Source organism: Vidua chalybeata, chromosome 9, assembly GCF_026979565.1.
Source record: "Vidua chalybeata isolate OUT-0048 chromosome 9, bVidCha1 merged haplotype, whole genome shotgun sequence".
Classification (NCBI taxonomy): domain Eukaryota; kingdom Metazoa; phylum Chordata; class Aves; order Passeriformes; family Viduidae; genus Vidua; species Vidua chalybeata.
Genome location: NC_071538.1, coordinates 8,859,449 through 8,877,606, shown reverse-complemented (window position 1 = coordinate 8,877,606; position 18,158 = coordinate 8,859,449). Strand labels below are relative to the sequence as shown.

Genomic DNA, 18,158 nt, shown 5'->3' with positions numbered 1-18,158 from the left:
CTCACTCTTTGGTTTAATGGAGTGTTTTTGGCAGATAAGTGCCCTCTCTTCTGCCTTCTATGACTCCACTGGGAAATCAGTGAAGAGACAAAAACTTTAAAATACTTCACACCCTCATCTGCTGATTTTTTTTCCCTTCAGAAGTGGCTTTTTGCTTATAGTGCCCTAAGCTGCTTGTGTGAACCCTGCTGCACTGTTTAGTGACTTTGCAATGCTCTCTCTCTCTCTCTAATAGTTGGTGAACACCAGCTGACAGGGCACAAAGTGGCAGTGAAAATACTGAACAGGCAGAAAATCCGCAGCCTGGATGTGGTGGGGAAGATCAAACGAGAAATTCAAAACCTGAAACTCTTCCGGCACCCTCACATTATCAAACTGTGAGTACCCTCCCTGCCACGTGTGCAGCTGCTCCTCTGTGCACAAAGACCTCTCACACACAGCCAGCTGGGTTTCAGCAGATGGAACAGAGCACTAAAAATTGTGTTTGGTCAAGATTTTGTGCGTTAGGTGATCCACTGGCACAGGTTTTCCAGAGAAGCTGTGCTTCCCCATCCTTGGAAGTGTTCAAGGTGAGGTTTGGATGGGACTTTAAACAACCTGGGACAGTGGAAGGTGTCCCTGCCCATGGCAGGGGTTGGAATTGGATGGTCTTTAATGTCCCTTCCAACCCAAACCATTCTATGATTCCATGAATTGCAGCATGGTCAGGCTCTGAGAGTGAAACCTTGGCCTCCAGTCAATAGGATTTATGTTTTAATGGACTGATTATCCAGAGCTTAAAAGAACATTTTTTTTTTATTATTTTCCAAATTTATTATTCAGACATAAGTTTTGAAAGTCTCCACTTTGATGAACCTTGGGGTCGTAAATCAGCACCTGCACTGCAGCCTCTGGGATTCCTGCTCAATCCCCAGCTTGTGCAGCCAGCCCACATTAATGAGGCACTCGATAATATCTTTGGCATTCCTATAAAAGAAAGCTGTTGAATGGTAACTGCAAGGGTAAGTTGACATTTAGGTCAGCCTTAAAACTGGCAGGAGATATAGCAAATACCTGGGACTTAGAGGCAAGGGAAAACAAATTCTCTCTACAGTTAAATAACTAACCATGCAGCAACTGTTGACTTTAGAGTAACTTCACAGTTCCATGGATTTATTGGAGAACAGATTGGTATTATTTCATGAAAAAAGCGCCAGCAAGACTCCTCAGCTGTGTGCCCAGCATCCTGCAAGTCAAATCCCGTTCACACATTTGTCAAAGCAATAAAAATTAAATCCAGTTTGACCATATCTGTGTCCTGTGATACATGTTGCATTCATGAAATACAGTGGTAAAGATGTGAGGAGACTGGGGCACACAAACCTCTTTCAATAAGTTTTTAAATGTATATAAAAGAAATACTGGGGCAATTAACAGTAGCTTAGATGTCTGGGTCCAAAGCTCTTCAGAAAAATGAGGTTGATGCTATTGATCTTTATGGGAGTATCCCACATTCCCTTGCCAGCCTCTGAAAATTGCTGAAATCCCTTTGTTTCAAATTACAGTCCTGTAAAAAGTAATAAAATTCATCTGGGAAAAAATTCATTTGGGAAAAAAAAAAAAAAAAACAACAAAACAGAAACAACAGCAACAAAACAATGAATCTGAAATAAAAGAGAGGGAGGTCCCAGCTGGTGCTGCTGTGAATTCCTGGGGCTGCATTGACCTCAGCTGATCACTGGCAGTTTGTTCCAGCTGGGACACTGAAATGTCTTTGCAGCACTCAGGGATCGTTTTGAAGGAAAATGGAGAATCAATCTGCAAGTTGAAGGTGATGCTCTGGGTTTTTCCCCCCATTCTAGAAGGATTTTCCCCCATTCTAGAGAGATTGGATATTTGAAAAATAACTTTAGGATATTGGATATTGAAAAATAACTCCTTTTTGTTTCTGTACCTATCTAGAGGAAGTTCTCTCTAGTGCCTGGAGCTCTTTATCTTCCTTTTTCTTGATATCAGGGAGACCAGATGGATCCTCTCCTTGCCCCCAGCTAACCAGGACTTCATTGCTGAAGCTGTTGTTGCAGATCTTACCCAAAATGGAAATTTGAAAGTCAGGGCAGTCCTAAGTGGTAAGATTGCCTGGCAGATATTTCAGAGGATTATTTAAAGGGCTGAAGGAAGATCATAGGTCTGGAAAAGAGGTCCTTTCACAGACAAGTGAAAGATTATACTGGAAACAAGAGACAGCTTTTCAGAAGTGGGAAGCAGTTGTAAATGCAAGATCCGAACAAATTCTTATTTGAAGTGTTGATGTGGAATTAATAATCTGTTCAAAAGCCTTTCCCTGTTCCTAATTGCTATTTTTTTTAAATCTGCTTGTGTTTTTGAAGGTACCAGGTCATCAGCACACCAACAGATTTCTTCATGGTGATGGAATACGTGTCCGGGGGTGAATTGTTTGATTACATCTGTAAGCACGGACGTGTAAGTGCCAGTCCCGAGTCAGCCCCGACACTTGTGTGGGAAGAGGAAGGTGATCAGGAGCAAAATGACTGCTCAAGGGAGCACAGTTAAGGTTAAGGCCCAAAATAGAAGTTGCTTCACAGCAATCCCATCTGGGGTGTCTTGTACTGGCTCGCGCAAAACTTGTGTGTGATTTTTCGCAGCGTTCTCTGGTGTATTTTTGATCCTCAAACCAAAATATGCAAGGTACCGTGTTGCTTAGGGCAAATATTTGGAAAACGGGCTTGTTTTTGTGATTTTTAGCTATGGGTTGCCTGTCAAAACCCCCATGGATCAGCAGGAAACTTATGGCATGGGAGGGGAAGACCACTTGGTGTGGTCTCCAGTCCAGTCATTCACCTCTCCCAGACCCCCCTCTTGGTTCCATGTCAGGTTCTTTGAAGACTTTTCAAGGATGTGGCTTATCTGAGCAACATTTTCAGATGCCAGCAGTCCCACTGGGTATAAATCACCTGTGAAATGTGAGGTTTTGGTTACAAGGAAAATCGCTGCCTTGTGGAGCAGTTGCAGGGCAAGGAGGTAAAAATGGGCCAAAGTGGGCATCCAGAATAAGGGTTCAGGTGAAGGATCAGCCCATCCCATGTTCCCTCTCTGTGCTACAAAATCAACACATTTACTGCAGATTGGGTTAGATTAGTGTAGTGGTCAATGGAGCTGACTCAGTTTTCTTTTCTATGTACAGTTCTGGTTTCTCACACATTTTACCCACCTAGATCTTTTCAGTGGCTGATTTGGATTTTTTCTGAACTACTGCATTCATAAACTCAGTTTTTCATGGAGTTTTTTGGAATTCATCAGTAAAAATAAAAATTGAAAATATAGTAGCTCATACAACTTTATTAGCTATACGGGTAATTAAAATCACCATGATATTCCAGCTTCACCTGTTGCTTCCAGGGGAAGTCCATGAGGAATTGCTCCCAGCAGCATCCTCTGTGGTGTTTGTCCAGGCTGGATCTGTACCAGTCCCATTGGGACAGCAGGCCCGTTGTCTGATAGGTGCCACCTTTAAATTCCTGTTGACATCTCAGCTGAACTGAGGTCTCACCTTTCATCTCTGGGCTGTATCATTTTCAAACACTGGCACATTGTAAAATGCAAGGGTGAGAAATCTGCTTTATTTGCAGCTTCTGCTTGCCAGCAAGCTGGGGTTTCCCCTCTGCACTCTGGAAGCTTTTTGGCTCCTTGCTAAGTCAAACCTTCCCCTGCCTGAGTGCACAGCTATTGTAAATGCAGGTGAACCAGGTGGGAAGAAATACTGATTTCTGACTCCAGTTCAGAAGGCTGAATGATTTCTTTATTGTAACTATGCTATAATACATTAATATACTATTTAAAGGAGATACTAAAACTACATACCTTTTTCTAACTAACTCACCACTGGTGACCCTCTCTGAGAGTCCAGCCACAGGTGGGTTGGATTGGCCACCAGGCTCAAACAATCCTCACCAGAACCCAACCAAGCAATCACCCCAGGTAAACAATTCTCCAAACACATTCCACATGGGAAAAACAAGGAGCAGAAATAGAAATTGTTTTCTCTTTCTTTCTCTCTGTGCTGCTCTATGAAAAAATCCTGAGCGAGAGAAGAATGTGCCTGCCACACACACCAAGCTCCACTGCTGTTCCCTCTGCTGTTCCCACAGGTGGAGGAGGCAGAAGCTCGACGCCTTTTCCAGCAGATCCTCTCTGCAGTGGATTACTGCCACAGGCACATGGTGGTGCACAGGGACCTGAAGCCAGAGAACGTGCTGCTGGATGCACACATGAATGCAAAGATAGCTGATTTCGGTATGTGACCCCAGCAGCGTTCCCGAGGCGCAGCCAGCGCGGCCGCGGAGCAGCCCTACAAAACCCAGAGCCTGCTGCCCCGACCACCAGCGCCTGGGAATGCCACACTTGGAAACACTGCCCTTCCTGCAGCAGCAGGGATTGCCCGCTGCAGGCTGCCCCTGGAGTGGCGCTGAGAATGGAGCAGCGTGATTTGTAAATCTCTGCCGTGTTTTAGTGTAATCACCCCATGTGAAATTTACCTCATTTGTGTTTGAGGCAGGCTGGGTGCAGCTAATTCAGGGTGAGCTGGCTGTGTGCGTTTATTTTCGTGCGTGTTCTCCCTCTGTTTGGCCGTGTGCTCTTGGCCTCAGTTCATTTTACAACCAGCAGTAACAGGAGTCTCTAAGTGGCATTAGGGATTGAAATCCATTAAAATACCCAGGCTACCAACTCTGTCCTGGTGAGTCCTTTCTAGCAATGTAAATCCTGAAGATTTACTCATTTCACAGCCCCACCCAGTTGCCATATGAAGTAAGTGCTCTGGGAGGAATTATGTTTCTTCCCCTCTGTGCTCTGGGATTTGCAACTTAGAGGAGCAAAATTAGCCTGGAGCGACTGTTTCTTTGTTGGATGTGAAAAAAAAAAAAAACCAACCCAACAAAAATAAACAACAACAATAATAACAAAAGTAATAATTTTCAAATCAGTTCAGAGAAGTCTATCTAAATTATATCAACAGTTCCCTTTCAAACACTCCACTTCCCTGCCTTTCCTCTTTGTGACATGGGGTCCAGCATGTCTGGACCTTCAGATCAAACATCAGTGTATAATAAGCATTTTTTTTTTTTTTAGGACTGTCCAACATGATGTCAGATGGTGAATTTCTACGCACCAGCTGTGGTTCCCCAAATTATGCAGCCCCTGAAGTCATCTCTGGAAGGTAAGACATTCCATTTCTCATCAGAGTCTATGTGAGCACATGGAGTTTACATTTGTTCTTGGTATTGGAAACAGCTTTGCACATCTAGTAAAAGTAGCTGAATCCTTCCAACCTGGATTTTGTGTTTGGGTGAATCTGTTGGCAAAGATCTGAAGGTTTTCTTGGTTATTTTCCTGCTCAGTAGCTGTAATAACAAACCATGTTTTGCTACAGGTGTTTACTTTGGAGGAATTATTAATACCAGATGTTGACTGTTTATATTGCTAATTAAAGAGGGTGAAAATGACTCTTTGGATGCAAATACTGAGGTTCCAGGTGGAAAGGCTTTTCCAGGCCACCCCCTCCTCTCCTGCCCACCTGTAATATAAAACACAGTGTTAATGAGGAAAACCATTCACTAACAAAAGAAGCAGGGAAGATCTTTAATCCCTTCCCAACACTGGTAAAGAAAATTCTTGTCTTCTGGTTCCTTAAGCTTGGGGTTTTGGCTATGGCAGTAGGTTCAACCTTCAGAGCTTTGTTTTGAACTGATTCATTGAATTGACAAACCTCCTCTGTGGTTGCATCTCTCAGCAAACATCTGTACAGCACGTGGAGCGTTGGGCACACCCCAGAAGGTTGAATTGGACTTTCACATGTTGATACAGAAGTGTTGCCTCCTATATTTTTCTGTCAGGAACAGAAAATGCATAGAATGTACATTTTGCCCTAGTTCTCTCAGTAATACCTTAGCAAAGATTGCAAATACAGCTTTTCAAATTTTCAGTCCTCTGAATGGTCCTTCAAACTGCCCATCTCATTATCTGCCTGTTTTTTTTTTTTTATCTCCCTTTGCCATGAGCTTTACTTTTCCTGATCCTATGTATTTTTGCCTATATCTGTAGCTTTTAAATAGAACATTTTGTTTGGAATGTGTTTGCTGTGATTTTGATTATTTTATCCCTGTTTACACCAGAGCAAGTGTTGGCAGAGCATCCCAGGAATTAGACTAGCATCCAAAAACCCTGTTGTGACTACAGCTCTGTCTGTGAAATGAAACCAAGTAAATCCTCATTGTCAAGAAGGGGAAAAAGCCAGAAACTACTGGGATTCCAAAAAAATAATAATAGTATTTCCATTTCAGTGAAGGCCAGACACACGTTTTTCAATTTGTATAGGAGACAAGGCACATGGCAGATCAGCAAGGAGGATTTAGTCCTTGAGTGTTCCAAGGGTGCAGGCAATGCAGCTTAGTAACAGCAAAAGTAAGAAGGAAAACCAAAACCAAGCCCATATGTTGCATTTTTTGGCTGGCTGCAGCTGCATCCCTCCCTCTTTATTCCCACCTACAGGCTCAGGGCTGCCTGAGTTTCATGGCCCTGCTCAATGTGCCAAGCTGGCCTCTCCTCAGAGCTGCATTTGAGGGGGACAGGCACAATCCACCCTCCCTGCCCTGCTGGTGGGTGTGTTGGGCAGGGGGGAGCTCCTGCTGCCTTCCCTGCTAGAGCACAAAAGCAGTAGAGCGTGACAGCTCAGGTTTCAGAGCCATAAAAGTGCATCTCATTTGGGCTTAAAGGTCCAAAAAACTGTTCAGGCAGTGAGTGCTCTTAGCAGCAAAAGAATCAGGCTTCTGATCTGTGGGAGCTGGGCATGGAGGCAGGGCTGAGGGGGCATCTAGCTGAGCCTCTGCCTTTCCAAAATGGCTTTGCTGCTGTCCCTGGCCTCAGCAGAGAAAGTCCCAACCTTGGACAAGCAGACCAAGTGTTTTGGGGGTGTTCAGAGAATGGTCACATGCATGACCAGCAGGATTTCTACACTGATATGTCTGCAGTGATGCTTTTCAGGAGGAGGGAGTGCAGGTTTCATGAAGAGACTTCCGTAGTTGAATTTCACCTTCTGTATTTCGGTTGGGCCTCACAGCCCAAGGGCAAGTGTTGCCTCCCAAAATCTCTGGGGGGGCATCAGATGTAGCAAAAAGAGATGAGCAGGGGCAGCAAAACTGTGTGTTTGGGGTGTCCTGAGTTGGTGATGGCAGAGAGCACATTTGGCAGGTTGTCGGAAGTGGGAGCACACCAAAAATAAACACTCAGAGATAGAATTATCTGTTGCTGTTTGAGCTGCCTTGTTCAACGAACAGAAATTTCTGGCTGAGCCCTCAGGGCAAAGGAGCAAACAGCCTGGCAGGGCTCTTGGAAATGTGAGGTTTGGCTTTTTGGAGAGTTTGGTGGCGGGAGGGTTGTACATGGGAGCGTGGGCAGGCAGTGCCAGCCCTGCCATTCACTTCCCTGAGCAGTTTTGGCTGAGGCAGATTTGGTTTGGGGGGAGCCACGTGAGCAGCCCTGGTGTGGGCTGCAGCTCTGTCCCTGCTGGAGCTGGCAGAGGGTGCCCTCACCTGCACCCTGACTGAGGAGAGGGTGGTGGTGACAGCTTTCTCCTGCCCTTGTCCTCGTGCAGGCTCTATGCTGGCCCAGAGGTGGACATCTGGAGCTGTGGTGTCATCCTCTACGCCCTCCTGTGTGGCACTCTGCCTTTTGACGACGAGCACGTCCCCACCCTGTTCAAGAAGATCCGTGGGGGAGTGTTTTACATCCCTGAATACCTCAACCGCTCCGTGGCCACGCTTCTCATGCACATGCTGCAGGTGGACCCCCTCAAGAGAGCCACCATCAAGGACATCAGGTGGGCTGGAGTAGTCAGCTAATCCAGATGGTTTTTGTCCCAGGTGATTCAAGGAGCAGCCCTGCAGCCCTTCTGTGCTGGCTGGAAGTGGGTGATGATGCACAGGATGAGGATTTTATATATATATATATATTTTTTTTTTTAATATACAAATATTTTAAATTCTATTTTATTGCATTATAAACTAGCCTTTAAAATCTCTTAACAGCACGTAGCAAAACCATTGCTAGAGCATGCAATAATCCCAAGAACTTAATATCCAACAGCCATTTTTCATTACTATATTTCAAGACCACATCCCTATGGGTACCAAATAAAGGGGGTAATCATTGTACTTACTGTATGTCCAAAAGAAAAGGAGGAGAAACCCAAGAGTTACTAACTTAATATGTAAATATTGGATGTATTACATTATTACCTCTAGCTGTGTGCTAAGCATGAACATAAATGTTACTAGGGCTTCTAGGAATTCTCAGGTTTTTAATGCATTTTCAGTGGATGGCCTTAATTTTACCCTTCAAGCAAACCCATGCAAACTTCCTTTTTTTATTTCTTAATTCCTTAGGATGAGAGGATTTAATTACATGTTAGAGAGGCAGCACATGAGGTGAGATCACTGTCAGTACATAGAACCTGTAGACAAGGCACTGTGTGAGTTTTAGGCACTTAATTATCATTCACCTCGTTGTAAATTGGTGAGAATTGGGTATTGGGCGTGGGAATTGGGTAGGTTTGATGCTCTGTATCTCCATCAGGCCTGCGGGAATCCCAGAGTGTGAGAACCTTGGAAGTGCTGAGGTCTACACTTCAAAGCCCGGTGTGCAGAGTGCAGCCCCTGTGCCGGGCTGGGTTTTGCTCCCCGTTCATCAGCTGGGCTTTACCCTTGGCTGCTGGTGCTTTCCCCCATCTCCCCTCTCACAGCGAGGCTCCCCTCTGCCTTCCCCAGGGAACACGAGTGGTTCAAGGAGGAGCTGCCCAGTTACCTGTTCCCGGAGGACCCTTCCTACGACGCCACGGTCATCGACGACGAGGCGGTGCGGGAGGTGTGCGAGAAGTTCGAGTGCACGGAGTCGGAGGTGATGAACAGCCTGTACAGCGGCGACCCCCAGGACCAGCTGGCCGTGGCCTACCACCTGGTCATCGACAACCGCCGCATCATGAACCAGGCCAGCGAGTTCTACCTGGCCTCCAGCCCCCCCACCGGCTCCTTCATGGACGACAGCGCCCTGCACATCCCTCCGGGCGTGAAGCCGCACCCCGAGCGGATGCCGCCGCTCGTCGCTGACAGCCCCAAGGCCCGCTGTCCCCTGGACGCCCTCAACACCACCAAGCCAAAGCCCCTGACTGTCAAAAAGGCCAAGTGGCACCTGGGGATCCGCAGCCAGAGCAAGCCCTACGACATCATGGCCGAGGTGTACCGGGCCATGAAGCAGCTGGACTTCGAGTGGAAGGTAGGGAGTGCTGGGGTGGGGGGGTTTCCAGCATTCTTTATCCTGTAAACTCAGGGAGGTTTGGAAGTGTGGTCACAGCCTCACCTTCCAGATAAATGCCCCCACCTTGCAATCATCCCTGTTATTCCTTCTGAAGGCAAACTCAATGAATTAAGGTGCCAGCTGTGCTTATCTGTGGTGCTTATTTACGGCGTGAAATAAGGGGTTTCTTTCTGAGTGCTCCAAGACTTCAGCTGCAAAGATGATTCTGCCTTGTTTAGCTGCAGGGATAAGAGGAGCTGTTCACATTTCTAATTTTAGTGGCTAATTCCTTGCGAGGTCATCTTGAGTGCTCCTGAGCAGAGGAGCTCTCATTATTTCTGCCTGGTCCTGACAGGACAGAAATGTTACAGTACGAATTGTCCTAAAGGATGAACAGATGAGGGGCAGGGGGTCTTGGGTGCAGAATTTGTATCATTGACATGGTGGCCTTTTCCTTGATGGAGATGCAGCAGTCCTCACAAACCAGATGTGTTTTCAGACACTTATTGCTTCCTCAGTTTAGCTCAGCTTCTTGATTTAAACCCAGATGTTTTAGCTGACAGTACTCACTGCAGGTATTTCTCCAGGGCTGTGCAACATTTAGTCACAGTCCTTTTCAAAGTTGGAATAATAAATCCCTAAGTTAGCCCTGGAGCTCTGCTGCTGTGCCTCACTCCCCCAGTCCTGTGCAGCCCCTGAGGTGAGCTCTCCTGGCTTGTGGCCTTTGGCAGCAGCATCATGTGAGCATTGGGAGCGAGGTAAGGAATTTCAGCCCAGATCTTCATCACCAGAGGAGCTCTCCTCCTCCCTCCAGGTCCCAAGCATTGTACTGTGTGAATTTCACTGTGCTGCTTCTTTAAAACCTCCTGACTCCTCCTTATTTTTGATAATATTACATCTTTAAAACCAAGTAGCTTCCAGAAACCCCATTTCCCTGCGCCAGGCAGGAGATGGACCATGGCCAGGTGCATTTGCCCACACCAGCCAGACATTTTTTAGCTGCATGGTTTTACAGGGAGCGAACAAACCTGCTGTATTTCTGCTACAGCCTCAAAAAACCAACTCAGCCCAACATCTCTGTGTAGGCAGTGGAGCTTATTTCATACGAGGAGGTTTCACAATAGCCTTTCCCACCCTAAGAATAACTTCAGATGTGACTCTTCATCAGAATTAACTCTCCCATCCACGCAGTTGCTTCATAAATATGGCACAGAGAAAAGATCTCATTGTAAATGCGATGCAGCAGATTGTGAGGTGGGAAGCAGCGAGGGGAAATACTCAGCTTAAGGCTGATCCACAAGCACTGGGTTTAGCTGTGCTGATGGGAGAGGCTGCTCTGCCCAGCTTGCCCATGTATGTGGGCCCAAGAGTGGACTTTTTGGTCCTTGTGGCCATGGCTGCTGCTGAGGGAGGAGCAAACATCAGCTTTGTGCCTGGCAGATGGGTCACTGCAGCTTCCTCAGCCAGCAGCTGGTGAATCACAGCCTTAAGAAGAATATTTAAAGATAGGAGGAAACGAAGCCATTTGCTTCGTTTTATGGGGGTTGTCCTTTTGAGAAACTGTTTTTCCCAGAAGATGTCTTGCTCATATTTAGAAAAAATAAGGAACGAAGTGTTCCTGTTGCTGCCTGGAGTCTCCCTGCTGAGGGCAGCTTTCCCCTTGCAGGTGGTGAACGCCTACCACCTGCGGGTGCGCCGCAAGAACCCCGTGACCGGCAACTACGTGAAGATGAGCCTGCAGCTCTACCAGGTGGACAACCGCAGCTATCTGCTGGACTTCAAAAGCATTGATGGTGAGTAGGACGTGGAGAACACGTAGAAGGGCCAGCCTGGAAGTTTAAGAACCATCCTCTGCATTTTAGCACTTACACGTGTGTCTTTTCAGCAAAAGCCCTTTCGAGCCATCCACCTCTGCTGCTGTTCCCATTTCATTACCACACCCGCACTGCAGCTGCCAAACTAATCCCACTTTTTCTCTCTTCTTCCTTTTTTTTTTTTTTTTTTGTTTGGTTTTTGGCTTTTCAAGACGAGGTGATGGAGCAGAGGTCTGGCTCCTCCACGCCCCAGCGCTCCTGCTCGGCCGCAGGCTTGCACCGGCCGCGCCTGAGCATCGACGCGGCCGCGGCCACCGAGTGCCAGTCTCTGATGGGCTCCCTGAGCGGCTCCTTCGTGGGCAGCATCCCCTCGGTGCCCCCTCGCCTGGGCAGCCACACCATGGACTTCTTCGAGATGTGTGCCAGCCTCATCATGGCCCTGGCCCGCTGATGGCGCCGGCCCCTCTGCGCACTGTGAGGATCTGCGCTGACTCGTCCTCCCCCTCCTTTCTCTTGCTTCCTTGTTCTTCCTCCTCCTCCCCTCACTGCCCCCACAGAGCCAAGTCCAGACCCAAAACATGCTCCCCTCTAGCAAGGCACCAAGGAAATTAACTTCATACCTCTCCTGGTGCCTGGTGAAATGTATCCAATACCCTTTTTTTTTTTTTTCTTTCCGTGTGAACCCCATGGGAAATGTTAAGGCTGTAAAGTAACAAACGTTATCACTGAGTTTTTGGAAAACACCTCGCCCCTGGTTCATCCTGAGGTAATGAAGGCATAGCCACGCTTCCTGCAGGGAGTTTGATGTTTCCCTGATGCTGGGCTGAGCCAGGGCAGAGGGGTTGACCGGGAGCTCTGTGAGATGGAGCGGAGGGTGATGAAGCAGCTTTGCAGTGTTCACACCCAGGTGCCAGCCTCTCTAACAGTTTTCTCCCCAAAGCAGCAGCTGCTTAGATGCTTCTGCACTAGTGCAATATGACCTCCCTCCCCTCTCTTTTTCCCCCTGCTGAAGATGGGCAGGGAAGGTGGGATGTGCAAAGGTCCTGGTGCAAACCTGCTGTGGTGGGGAGGCCAGTCTTTGCAGAGGAGTGTCCCTAAGGTGCAGTCTTGGTCCCTGTCCACTCTTTGCAGAGGAGTGTCCCTAAGGTGCAGTCTTGGTCCCTGTCCACTCTTTGCAGAGGAGTGTCCCTAAGGTGCAGTCTTGGTCCCTGTCCACTCTTTGCAGAGGAGTATCCCTAAGGTGCTTTATTTTGCCCAAGGGCTCCGGACAGCACTGACCTGCTCGCCACGCTCGGAGCTGAAGGCAGGTTGCCTTTTTCTCACCTCCCTCCAGCCTGCTCCCCCTCCCCTGCCTTGCCAGGGGCTCCAGGGGCTGAATCCCAAGCAGGGTTCAGGTGAGCAGGGGACAGGATCTGGATCACCCACCTGAGAACCCGGCGCTTCCCCCGAGGGTTGGGATCATCCCTGATGGGCAGGAGCCATCAGCAGCGCACAGCTCCGGAGCACTCACCTCTCACCTTTCCCCTAGGAATCTCTGCCTGTTGTCACCTCCCCAAAATCACTGCCAAATCTGCCTTCCCTGCTGCTGGACACTCACTGCCCCTGCCCAAGGGCTCTCCCATCCTGCTGCTGCCCACTGGACTGTGACCTTCGCTGCTCCGCTGACCAGGCAGGGATATCCCAACATGGAATTTTACTGTTCCTTTGCTACTGGCTATCAGAAGGATGGGATTTTATTTTTTAAGATGAACTGCGGGGATTTTTAAGGTTAAATTCTTGTTACCCAAGGGTAAACCCTAATGCATGTGTGACTTCTTTGTTTAAAAGAGTTATTATTTTTTGTTACATGGGATTAATCTAATAGGCAGCGTTGGCATCTGCTTGGCTTTGACATGGTATTTAATTCCATTTACTTGATTATGAAGTAATAGTCTAATCAAGGAACAAAAGCTTTATGAAAGCTTTGCCAAAAAATTGTTGGATGGGGGGTTTGGTTTTGTTCTGTTTGGTTTTTTTTTGGGTTTTTTTTTTTTTTTTTTTTTTTTGTGTACTGTTTTAAGAAACAAAGCAAAGAACTTTTGCTAGTCCCAGGTATGCAGTCATTCAACTTGAAAAAAATGTAATCTGTCTTTTTGATATCTTCTTATGACCCCTTGAGGTTTTTTCCTAGGGTTTTTTTTTGTACAGTTGCACTTTAATTTATACTTTCTGCAAGTTTGTATGAGAAGCAAGGAAGAGAACAACAAATTAAGCCTTTTTTACGAATCATTTAAGGTAATCAAGACAAACACGGGATATTTTTGCCATCTACTGGCAGTTAAATGGACCTATTCAGTTTGAAGTCCCTTTTTTAAAAAAAGAACCACAAAATTGCCTTACTTTTGTTACAGATTGTGCTTGGATCCTCACTAACGTGACTTTACAGCTGCAATTTTTCCAGAAGCCGCACAAAGTAGAAAGATTCCAAAAAAAAAAAAAAAAGAAAGAAAAGAAAAATCAGTTTTGCTGTTAAGCTCTTGAACACTAAATCCAACACAGCAGTGGTTGGACTGTAAGAGATACTGGAAATATTTGTAGTGCTCCTAGGTTTTGTAATGAGCCTTTTATTACATTATGGTTATTAAATAAATACTCTGGGGTGAGGATGGCTTTGGTGCTGTGCCTGGTGGCTGCCAGGTGATTCGTGTCCCCAGTGCTGTGGTGTGAGTTTGGATGGAGAATCCAAACTCCTGCATGCAAAAAAAAAAAAAAAAAAAAAAAAAAAAAAAAAAAAAAGAAAAAAACCCAAACCCCACCCCAGAGTCAAAGCTGAGGAGCACCCAGCCCTTCAGCAGCTTTTGGATCAAGGCTGAGATGAGCAAAGAGCCCTGAATGGTTTGGGGTGATGGGGATAAACCCCTTTGCAAAGGAGTAGGAGCAGCTGCAGGGCCAGGCATTAATTTCCATTCAGGAAGCAGCAATGAGTGAAATGTATTTCAAATGTTAAAGGCTTCTCAAATCTTCACTCCCAGCTGAGCATCTTGCCAAGTCCTGGCAGCACCTGTAGCCCCCTTGATAAGGGGCTGGTGTGTTACAGTCTGGGGCTCAGGAGCAGGTAGACTTTTGTCCTCTGGGATTTCCTACCCAGCAGAACTAATAGTATTAAGCAGCAGCAAATGCCCTTGGGAGGAAATACTTGCTTCCTGGAGGCGGGTGGGATTTCTAGGTTGTAGAATAAGCCCCTTGTGGCACTTGGCATCTTCTCCGACCCGTGCAAACATTAACTGCTGTGTGGATCTGCAAAACCAGTCCTGCCTGGAGGGAGGGCAGTCAGTTACTCAGCTTTCCATATGGAGAGACACAAAGAGATGAAGCACTTCCCAGCTCAGGGTCAGCAGAGGCAGTGGAGGGAGCAGGACTGGTGGAAGCACACCCTCAGTGACCACATCGGACTGAACGGTCCATCACAGCCTCGCCCAAGTCCGTGCTGCACTTTGGAACACTCTGAGGACTTTCACTTATTTTTATTATTTATTTTACCTTCAAACAGGCTGTGTTCTATTTCCCAGCTGCAGAGGAGCTGCTGACCTCCAGTTAAATTTTCCAGAGGAAGAGTTTAACTTCCACACTGTTACACTGTGGTCAGCTCTTTTTGAGTTATGCTGGTACATGCACAAGCGTCGGGAAAAGCAGGGTAGATGATATTTGAACTACAGAAACTTGAATTACTCCAAGTGCAATTCTTCAGAAGCCACTGAACAGCTGTGCTTTGCAAGCCACAAGCTCACCCGAATTTCGCTTCAGCCCGAGGGGGCGAGAGACAAAATGCAAAGGATGAAGAGTTCAGATAGGCTCCAACAGAAACCTCCAGCTCCTGGATGAGTTAATTCAGAAATACCTTGTGTTGGAAGCTATATATATGTAAATATTATATATGCATACAAGCATATATATAAAATGTAGGTGGCATCCCTGTCACTGACCTCTCAGTTTTATTCTTCCAGCAGGGCAGGTGTGTGCCCTGGACACTGCCACCCTCACTAATCCCAGCCTCTGAGAGGACCTGGACAAAGGGAATGCTATTTTTACACCCTCTTTTAGGTAAAGCCCATGAGTAGCTTAGCTCACCCCATCAGGCTCAGCATGGCCTTGGCCAGGGATGGGAGGGGAAGTGGCATCAGGAGCTGTGAGAATCCTGCCCTTCCACCCCTGCTGGCCAAAGCCCCGGTGCTGATGGAGTTTGGGGCAGGTTTATTTTCAGGAGCTGGAGCTGAGTAGGTAAAGGCAGCAGGGTATATTTTTTTTTCCCTTCAACGTGTCAGAAATGCATCTTCAGCTGTGTGTCCAGTTTAGCATTTCACGAGGTGTGTACAAGCACAGGGGAATATATGGGCAGTGTTGTAAAAACGTGAACCAGCTGGTTAGTGTGTGCTGTGTATACGTTTCTGTGTGTGATTATAGTGGCATTCGTGTTGGAATAGATGAGGTTTGAACAAAATGACCCTTCTGTCTACTCCTTTTCATTTCACTGCTCTTTACTGTCAGCGTGCAGCCCTGTAGGAGGAAGAGGGGGCTGTGTGCAGGACATGAACTCGTGCCTTCGCTGCGCGTCGGGACTGCTGGAAGTGGCAGCTTTGTTTCACGAGGTGCACAATTTCCCCAGCTCGTGCAGGATCCCCCCTCTGAGACATGCAGGCCGTGTTTCTAAATACTTGAAGTACCATTTGTTGTGCAATTATTTGGCTTCACCCTTTTATTAGCTGAGAGGGGAGAGGGAAGAAGAATTGCACATCTGGATGAGCCAAGCCAACCCCCGCTCGAGCTCCTGCTGTTTCTTTCCTGGAAAGTTTTAGGATCTGGTTTTATTCCAGTTATATGATGGACCTTACTAGAGTCACCTTTCTTAAGGTCTTACTTTGGTATGGGCTTTTCATTTAGTGCTTTCCTTTGGCTTCCTTAGCCCTCCCCTTACATATCCCTTTTTCATCATTCGCTTATTAAAAAAAAACGCAACAGCTTCTTGTAATTCTGAATTCCCAGTCTGCCTCCCGGCCATGGAGTTAATGATTCAGCCAGAGGTACCTCAGTCCCATGCCTGAGAGGTGAACTGGGTTTCAGAGTTCCCACATGACACCTACTGATGGAACACTGACTTTTGCAGAGAGCGCACCTGGTATTCGATGCACAGATCTTTGCTCATTTTAATCGTCAAAATTAGGAGAACTAGACTGTGAATCAGAGCTCTGCCTGCAAGCACGAGTACACTTTTGGTGTTAGAAAAAGTCTGTTTTTAACAAAAGCCTTGGAAGTTCCTGCTGAAGCTGCCTTAATTTAAAAATCAAAGTTTATTTGTAAGACTCATCTCTGATTTTTTTGTTTTCAAGTTTGGAAATAGTTTATTTATCCTCATCTCACAAAGCTGTGAAGTAGAACCTGTAGCCATGGTAATATTTATTCTTGTTGCTGAAAGCATGTTCATGTGTTCTGTATCATGTTATATTCACGTGGTTTGTACCTCAATGCATTTGTTTTGTTTTTTTCTTTTAGAGCACAAAGCAAAACTGAATCCCGGGATTTCTGTGGTGTCCTTGGCCCAGCATCTTTGGGCAGACAAACCTCAGCTCTATGAGAGAGGTAAACTGGACTTGTCCACTGCAATTCTTAAATTCATACTCTAAGGAGTATTTATGATTTATAATATTATGTATTTACAATTTTAAGACAAAGATACTGAACTTTAAAAAGTTCTGAGTAGAAGCATCCTTCCAAACATATCATTAACATGAAGTTCAGAAAAAAAAACCTTGATCTCTATAAACACTCCATCCTTCTTGATATTTTCTGTCTGAGGGCCTGGAGAGGGTTCTGTTTCCCAATTCCATGGCTGTAGTACTTTCTGTTATGGAAGGGCACAGAGCCCTGGTTCAGTTTTGTTCTTTGTGCATCAGATAATCACAATGAAGCCTTTTTCCTTCCATTTATGGTGTGGAAAGTGTTTCTTGGTGTACTGCACTGCATGTGATAGCTGTCTCCATGGTTGACATTTGCACTTTAATAAACTCAGAGATGAAAAGAGATAAAAGCAACAAATCCTTTGGATTTCCTTACTGCACAGTCCCTTTCTGCAGGCTGGGGTTGGCTGGTGGAATTTCCCTCTGGAGATCCTTGCACATCCCAGCTGTGGGACCACAGATGCCCTCAGGGCTTGGTGGGGGGCAAAGGGGCAGAGGTTGTAGTTAAAATTTCCACATGAGTAATTTAAACAACTTCCCCAACCCGAAAGCCATGCCAGGAGCCAGGCCCATGTATTTACATGTGCTGACTCAGATCTTCGCTCCTTACAGCAAGGAGTAAAGAGAGAGAAGCATTTTAAAGACATCATGCAAAAATAACCTTTCACTGCAGAAAAAGTGTTGGGGACAAAAGTGGGCACCTGTTTCCTCTGTGCCTCTGATGCAGGAGGATGTGACTCCAGTTCAAGCACGCAGCTGCAGGGAGTGCCCCAGATTTGTCCCTATCCTATCCCCTTTTTACACAATTTCAGTTCTCCCTCAGGCTCATCAACTCACAGCTGTTGTCGTGATTATTTCCCTTTTGAGGAGAAAGATGGAGGAACAGGGCTTAACACTCACATGAGAATTATTGTAAGTTTTGATGTGGTTAGGATGTACCAATAAGACTATAAAAGAGGAAAGAAAAAAAAAAAGGATGAGTTTAATTTCCTGACCAATCTCTTGACCTAAATATAGCCAACCTGTGGTTTAACTGAGGAAATAGAAGTTGCTGTATCTAAAGCATTTTTTGTATTATCTGGAGTCAGCCCATAGCAAGCTCTTTTCTTCTTTGCATGCACTGGGATGTGTCCATGAGGAACAAAAAACATTTCTATGGGTATTGCAAGGCATCCTTGCATTAAATCAGCTGCCTCTGGCAGTGCAGAAGTTTGTGTTTCCCAGGGATTCGGAGCACAACCCCACAGGCACCGGGATCGGGGCCGCGTCACGTCTGTCACAGGATACA

At 46.3% G+C, this 18,158-nt stretch overlaps 1 protein-coding gene across 1 annotated transcript; it reads left to right on the top strand.

The window, feature by feature from the left end:
- Window positions 1–222: 222 nt before the first annotated feature.
- On the top strand, window positions 223–17,215 carry PRKAA2 (protein kinase AMP-activated catalytic subunit alpha 2; the record flags this gene model as incomplete). The annotated part of the gene is made up of 8 exons (XM_053950972.1): window positions 223–377; window positions 2,370–2,463; window positions 4,149–4,293; window positions 5,128–5,215; window positions 7,649–7,873; window positions 8,820–9,324; window positions 11,012–11,138; window positions 11,372–17,215. Coding segments are annotated over 8 exons (1,578 nt in total), but the record flags the coding sequence as incomplete, so codon positions are not given.
- Window positions 17,216–18,158: the final 943 nt, after the last annotated feature.